The sequence below is a fragment of the Arachis ipaensis genome, chromosome B7 (genome assembly GCF_059453495.1).
Source record: "Arachis ipaensis isolate K30076 ecotype BB chromosome B7, ASM5945349v1, whole genome shotgun sequence".
Taxonomy (NCBI): domain Eukaryota; kingdom Viridiplantae; phylum Streptophyta; class Magnoliopsida; order Fabales; family Fabaceae; genus Arachis; species Arachis ipaensis.
In genome coordinates, this window is record NC_142442.1 from 5661442 (window position 1) to 5668667 (window position 7226).

The 7226-nt window shown below is 39.8% G+C and overlaps 1 protein-coding gene across 1 annotated transcript; it reads left to right on the forward strand.

The window, feature by feature from the left end:
* Positions 1–5803: 5803 nt before the first annotated feature.
* Positions 5804–6620, forward strand: LOC110264817 (uncharacterized). The gene is made up of 3 exons (XM_088494377.1): positions 5804–6072; positions 6180–6243; positions 6357–6620. The coding sequence occupies exons 1-3, from the start codon at positions 5804–5806 to the stop codon at positions 6618–6620; spliced, it is 597 nt and encodes a 198-aa protein (XP_088350503.1).
* Positions 6621–7226: the final 606 nt, after the last annotated feature.

Sequence of the window (7226 nt, forward strand, 5' to 3'; positions counted from 1 at the left end):
CTGGCTCTGGTCTGGGTTTGTCGTCTACCCTGGCGTCCAGGTCGGCCAGGAAAACCCCTGACGCCTCCTTGGATTTTTTCCTGAGAGAAAGGCTGGCATGGTCGCAAGCGACCGCCGTTTCCAAGTCGCCCCGGAGGGATCCCACGGATCCGTCATCGGTGATGAACTTCATCACCAGTAGTTTCGTACTGATAGCTGCCCCCAGGTCGTTAATGGTCTTTCTCCCCAGGATGATGTTATAGGCCGTCGAATCTCGTAATATTACAAAGTCTGCCATGATTGTCCTTCGTCTTTGCCCTTGTCCCACAGAGGTCGGGAGTGTGATGATTCCGTCTGGCTTGATGAAGTGGTCTCCTAACCCTACCACACCGTGCTGGTGGGTCGTCAGGTCGGAATCTCTCAATCCCAGGGCATCGAAAACGTTTCGGAACATGATGTTTGAGTCTGCCCCCGTGTCTACCAGGATTCGTTTGACGAGGCCAGTTCCGACCCTAGCCGTGATGACCATGGGCGGACTTTCCGGCACTTCGTCAAACCATTGGTCCTCCGGGCCGAAAGAGATAGGTGGGAGACCCTTAAGACCTCTAACAGGTGGGGTGGAGACCGCTAAGACCTTGGCATCTTTCTTCTGCGCCGATTTCGACCTCGGGGCGGTATTCCTGGCCGTCACCACGTTTACCACCGTGAGACCGTGGTCGTCACCCTCTGGCTCCTGTCGTCGTCTTGTTGGTCGGGATCTGTCCTCGTTGTCGTTGTCCCGGTTGCGTCTCCTTGGTTCCCTTATAAGGTGGGAGAAGTCGGCGAGTTTGCCGTCCCTGATAGCTTGCTCGAGGGCATCCTTTAGGTCAAAGCAGTCTTGGGTCTTGTGCCCGTAACCCTTGTGGTACTCGCAGTAGAGGTTCTTGTTTCCTCCCGTCCTGTCCTTCAGCGGTCGGGGCTTCGACAGTATCCCCTTTTCTGCTATCTGTTGGTAAACTTCAGTGATCGATGCCGTGAGGGGGGTGTAGTTGGTGAACTTCCCAACTCGGGGGAACGGTTTGGATGGTTTACTTGGACCGCCGTCCTTGGCGTGTTCCTTTGGTCTTTCTCTGGCTTCGAAGTGCCGGGATTGGTTGTAGGCGGGCTGCCGTTTATTGGCAGCCACGACCCGGCTGACTTCCTCGTCATTAATGTATTCTTTGGCCATGCACTGGATCTCTTGCATCGTCCAGACGGGCTTCGTGGTGAGGTGTTTCCTGAAATCCTCATTCGACAGCCCGTTCGTTAAGCACAAACTTGCCACTGAGTCCGTCAGACCGTCAATTTCCAAGCACTCGTCATTAAAACGGTCCAGGTACTTCCTGGTCGGCTCTCCGGGTCTCTGTGTCACCCCCAGCAAATTGATTGGGTGTTTGGCTTTGACAATCCTAGTTGTGAACTGAGCCAAGAAGGCGCGGCTGATGTCGGTAAATTGGGTCACCGAGCCTTGCGGGAGGTTGTTAAACCACCGTATTGCCGGGCCCGCTAAGGTGACCGGGAAAGCGCGACATCTGACCTCGTCTCCCACCCCTTCTAGGTTCATCCTGGCCTCGAAGGCCGTCAAGTGTTCCAGGGGGTCTTGCGTTCCGTCATACTTCATGTCTGTCGGCTTGTCGAAATGTTTTGGTAGTCGGACCTCGAGTACAGAGCGGTGGAAAGGGGTCGCTCCTATTATGACGGGTCCTCGGGCAGTTCTTCTCGACTCATTGTTCTCGCGGTGGGCTTCCTCGTTGCCTCTGTTCGACGCGCGCCGCCTTTCGTGTCGGGCGTAGATAATGGGGTCGCGACTTCTTCTTCTGGGGCGTATCCGTTCCCCAGTGCTCTCCGACTCGCATTGGGGGCTCGGCGTGCGCCTCGAGCGGCTTCTTGAACGGGAACGGGTGGGGCTCCGCTCTGGGGAGCGTTGGTCGCGCTCTCTTTCTGCTAACCTGCGCTCTAAGTCCTGCATTCTGTGGCGTAGTTCTTGCATTATCCTGGCGTGGTTGTCACCCGTCCCCCTGAAGGGGCGTCTCTCGTGAGTCTGCGTCGCATCCCTCGGGGGCGACCGTTGCTGCTGCCGGGATTCCGTCGCGACGGCGCCTCCCCCGAGTATGGGAGGCGCTACCTCGGAACCAGTCCCAGTCTGGACCAGCACGAAATCCATGAACGGTCCCCACAGACGGCGCCAATGTTTGGTAAATCGGGTACCGTACGATTCGGGTTAGGACCCTGAGGACAACGCTTCGGATGGTGGAGGAGCTCGTCTGGTCGTGGTTTCCTGGTTCCGGGTGAGCGAGGTCCCGAGCACTTCTGATGGAGAAGGGGGATGCCACCTGCAAAGACACTCCGACGCCCTTGTCAGAATATGTGCAGGCGGAGAGGAAATGATGTGTGAATGTGACGTACCTTGGGGGGAGAGCCAGTCTCCCCCTTATATACATATCAGTAGTGGGCCCTTCCAATGGGCAGGCCCATACCCTCAAAGGTGTTGTCCCACGGCTGTGTGCGAGCCGTACGGGACGCGTGTCCGGGTCGGGTGGAGGACGCACCACTGGGCCGGCGAGAACTCGGGTCGGGTTGACCCGCGCGAGTTTTGGGCCAGGCTGTAACAATATTTAACAAGGAGCAAATCATTTTTAAAAAAATATATATATTCGTAATTATTTCTTTATCTACTTTTCATAATTTGTATCTTAATCATTTTTGTGTCATGTCAAATCTTTATTAATAATTTTGTTTTATCCGGTTTCTTTTTTTTTTATGTTTTGTGATTTTTCGTCATTTTTTATGCGAATTAACATTAGAAAAAAGAATTGAAAAAAATGTGAACATTACTTAAACTTTAGGATACATCAAATTTATTAATATAAAAAACTCAGAAATAAATAAAGAAATTAATTCCTGATTTTCTTTTTCTTCAACATTTAACCATTCTTTTTACTTGTGATAAATACTAAAAAAAAAATAAGTGCTTCTTAAGAATTCGAATACTAAAAGTTTTTATGATCATTAGTAATTATTTCTTCATAATGATCCACTATAATCTCTTTCTTTTTTAGAAAAAAATTAAATATCTTTTATTTTTGTGTTCTTTTAATTTTTTCTCAGGTATAAGAAGAACAACAGTGTTATCAGTAGCAAAGAGTAAAAATCCAAAGGCCACAACCCAGTCTTTCCAGCTATCCCCCAGCGAACAAAAAAAAGGGAAGCAAATGTGACAACAACGTACGTACTTCACCTCCTTCGTCTTTCTCTGTTTGCTTTCACCTCGCTCAACCTGCAAACTCTACCACGGGACTTTTGCACGTTCAAAATCTCATATCCTCCTACAAGTTACCAACCTGTCCTCATCTGCGGTGGCTCACAGTGCTTTCAGTCGGTGCGGCACACCAGTGTTGCTCGGTAAATCGGCGGATAATTCATTATCTTCATGTTTTGACAGATCGAGCCACTAAACTTCAGCCAAGTAACAAGGGGGGTGCTGTTAAGGTAAATCCTTTATAAACTGAAAAACAAACATCAATTTCATTTTTTACCCTAATGGTTGTACTGGTAACTAAGTTTTCAGTTTTGTATTTTTTCTTTTCGTTTTCTTTTCAGTTTTGCTAGCTTTCTTTGCCTCTAAAGTTGATTTTTTTTTTGTGGGACATGTATGTATTATTCAGTGAATGTTTATCTGCAAATTTAAAGGAAAAGAGAGTTTCTTTTCGTTTTCTTTTCAGTTTTGCTAGGTTTCTTTGCCTCTAAACTTGATTTTTTTTTTTTTTGGACATGCATGTATTATTCAGTGAATGTTTATCTGCAAATTTAAAGGAAAAGAAAGAAACAGTTAATTTTCAACACATGACTTGTCTGATACTTCCTTGAGTGCAAGATCTCATTCTTATCAAATTGTTTTTGTTCAATCTTTCCATTGGCATCATTTTAATTTTAGATTGAATATTTTTTTTTTTTTGGTTCTGTACAAGGATCAGTTATTTTGGAAGTTATCCCAACTATTAATCCCAATTTCGTATTCTCAGGTATGGGTTTATTCTTTTAGGTTTTGTAAACTCTTTCTCAGTTAAAAAAATATAATCATTCTATAGATTATTTTATCCATTAGTTTCAAATATAAAAAAGATTTTTTGAATTCAGTTTTGTCATATCTATGATCTTTGAATATTAATTCTGGTCTTTTATAGTTGAATATTGATATAATTTTTTTATTTTTTCTTTTTTTGTATCATTTGTAATCCATATTCTAATTAACAAACTCATAATCCATGATTGTTTTATTAGATTATTATTAATAGTTGTGGTTAGCTTTTTGACACTTCTCAACATTATAATTAGGATTAGTAGAAATTTAGTTTACTAGAATAAATAACCATATCTTTGTTGATCTATTCCTTGTTTTGTTTATCAATGGTTGCTGTTTGTTCTTTATGTTTCTGGATTCAATTTTATCACTTATTTTTATTCATTTCGTTCAAATCTTATATTAGCCTTTACTTTATTATAATACTCTTTTTGGCAGAAATAGACAAGTTCTTTTCTCCGTTCTTGGATCTTTATACAAAGTGTCTCTATCTGATAAGGCTGAATTCTGATGGATGCTAATAGAGAAGATCCAAACAGGTATGGCGCTGAGAATTAGAGAACATGTTTTGTTTGCTGTATTTTCAATTTGATTGAAATCTCATTTACTTTTTAACTCAATATATTTCACATTAATTTTATAAAATGTTAACGTCAATTAAATATCGATGTTATGCCATGTATAGTTTTTTTTAAATTCTTTCTTTGATGCTTTTCATGTAGTTATTTAATTTAATTGGCTTCTCATCTATATGTAGGCCAGATTTGAGGAGTTGTTGTAATCTGTAAAATATGTTGTGTAGTAGTTTGCAAGCGTGGTCTCTTGGTTATTTTTCTCTAATGTTCTTTTAATTTGTTACTTTTTTTCTTGTTTCTGGTATACTTAGTTAGTTGGTTTCTTGGTTAAAATTCTGACTCTTAAATTCTAATCGTACCATTATGTCTTAACAGGAGGTTTTTAGCAACCCAGCAATACTGGCCCAACGAAAAAGAACTGGTTTTTAGATTTCGCGTTTTCAATAAACAGGTAACGAAACATAATGGCCAATGTGCAGTTTTGCGCAGTAGTATCAATCTCAATTAATTAGATTCCTGATTTGACTATATGTTCTTGAATTTGTTATTTTCTACTATTTTCTGCATGTCTGGGAGTAATTGCTTGCCCTTTTGTCCCTTTTCTATGGATATTTTGTTTAAATTCATTTAGCTGTTTACTGAAGTACAATCTTCTCAATTATTTATGCTAAAGCTTTCTTCTCATTATAATGTTAGTTCAGTTACGTGGTTATTGTTCTCTTGTGTTGCTCAGTTGGTAATAATGGTAGATTTAAAATACCTCTCTTTGCTAAATAATTAGTTAAAATTATGTGAAGCTTTTTTAACATGTTTTATTACACATGAATTAACTTTGAGAAGAAATTTGAATATAGGGTGACAGAGCTCTTCCCCAAATTTTGTTTCAACTCATGGAGAATGATTGGGGCCAATGTTCTATGTTATTGACGAGTTAGATAATTGTTTAGTGCTGGAGGTGATAAGAAAGAATGATCAGTTGCTCATAACTGACTCCTCATTTGAACAGATTAGAACTTTCTATTTTATCGATAGAGGGGCATCTGTTCAATTTAGGTATGTCGGTTTTGGTATTTTTTTTATTTCATTGTGGGATAAGGATAACTAACCCATCCGAGTTCACCTTGATCCTGACTTCTATGTTCCTGAGCTAATGGACCCAGAGACAATTGATAATGTATCAAGAGTGTTCCACATAAAGTACACCAGGATGAATGAGGACTCATCAGCTGATGTGATTGTTCTCTCTGGATCTGAACCATCGGATGATCGGTTTTCATCAGATGGTGATGAAGACAATGATCAAGGTGGGGCACTGGTAGGGGATAAACCAGATGATCCGATAGATTTGTCTAGTGGAAGTAGTTTATCATCGGAGGTTAATGAACAAAGTCACGCGGCAAACGAGTTAGTTGATCCTAGGTAATATTAGATGTAACTTTTTTCTTTGTTTTTCTGATTTTAATATCATGGGATAACTTGCTATTTTTCAGTGTGGCAACTAACATATTCGTATTATCCTGAATTAGATACTCTCCAGAGGTTTCTTATGAAAAGAAAATCACAGCTTCGGATGTTGCACAACCTAGATTGGTAACTTGATTTCAAAATAGTGTTTTTTTTTATCATTTTTTTTTCTTGCAAGCTGATTGGATGTTCTTCCTAAATATTTTATGTTTGTGTTAACTATGAATTATTCCTTGCAGTATTTGGCTTCAAAATTCGCTGCGTATCTTAAACTGTGTGGAGATGGCTCGATTTGGACAATCACTGGTCCAGATTCCAATGTAGAGAAGAATGTCTTCTTCTTCCACTTATTGAAAAGTGGAGGAAGAGGTGGAGAATGGAAATTTGGAGTTGGGTGGAGGGAATGTTGTAGAATATACAACTTAAAGGAGGGTGATATCATTACTTTGAAACTCGGCTCGATAGCTAGACGGCAGATAGAGTTATCGATCCAGCGACATTAGGCCTCCTATGTATAACTCTATTTGATGGATATTTTAAATTGTATGTTAATTTGTCTTTGACATATTTTATCTTTTGTTTGATAAACAAATTTATATATGTTGTATATATTTTGTTTTGCTATCAGTAGGTATCTTGACATTATGTGTTTTTAAGATAATACATAATAGTAAACTATATTTCTGTTGGACTTTTTTTTTCTGTTTTTTTAGTGTCTAACAATTGTTTGAGTATTTTATTATTTTTTATTATCTTAGAAAATATGTTATACCATTTATTGACATATTGAATAATTGTTATATTCTATTTTTTTTATTTTAGTGTAGTGATAATTTTGTAATTATCCAAATTTAATACAATATATCTATTTGTATAGAATATATTTTAGTTAAATTCTTAGTATTTTTCTTTTAAAAATATTTAAATTTCGTGAAGCCCGTGCATTGCACAAGTTATCACGCTAGTAAACTCATAGAAACACAACTCTTGTTTTTTTTTTTTAATTTATCTGTCAACATCATGAATAATTTTATATTATTTTCGGTATAATTTTCTGCTTCAGTTATTTTTTCTCTTATAAGATTTTTATTTTTTTTATGGTAAAATAA

What these genes read in the sequence shown, in the direction of transcription:
- LOC110264817 (XM_088494377.1), top strand. Translation starts at nt 5,804, where the DNA reads ATGGACCCAGAGACAATTGATAATGTATCAAGAGTGTTCCACATAAAG. An exon ending in AACGAGTTAGTTGATCCTAG is followed by an intron (nt 6,073 to 6,179) that starts GTAATATTAGAT and finishes ATCCTGAATTAG; the next exon opens with ATACTCTCCAGAGGTTTCTT. An exon ending in ATGTTGCACAACCTAGATTG is followed by an intron (nt 6,244 to 6,356) that starts GTAACTTGATTT and finishes TATTCCTTGCAG; the next exon opens with TATTTGGCTTCAAAATTCGC.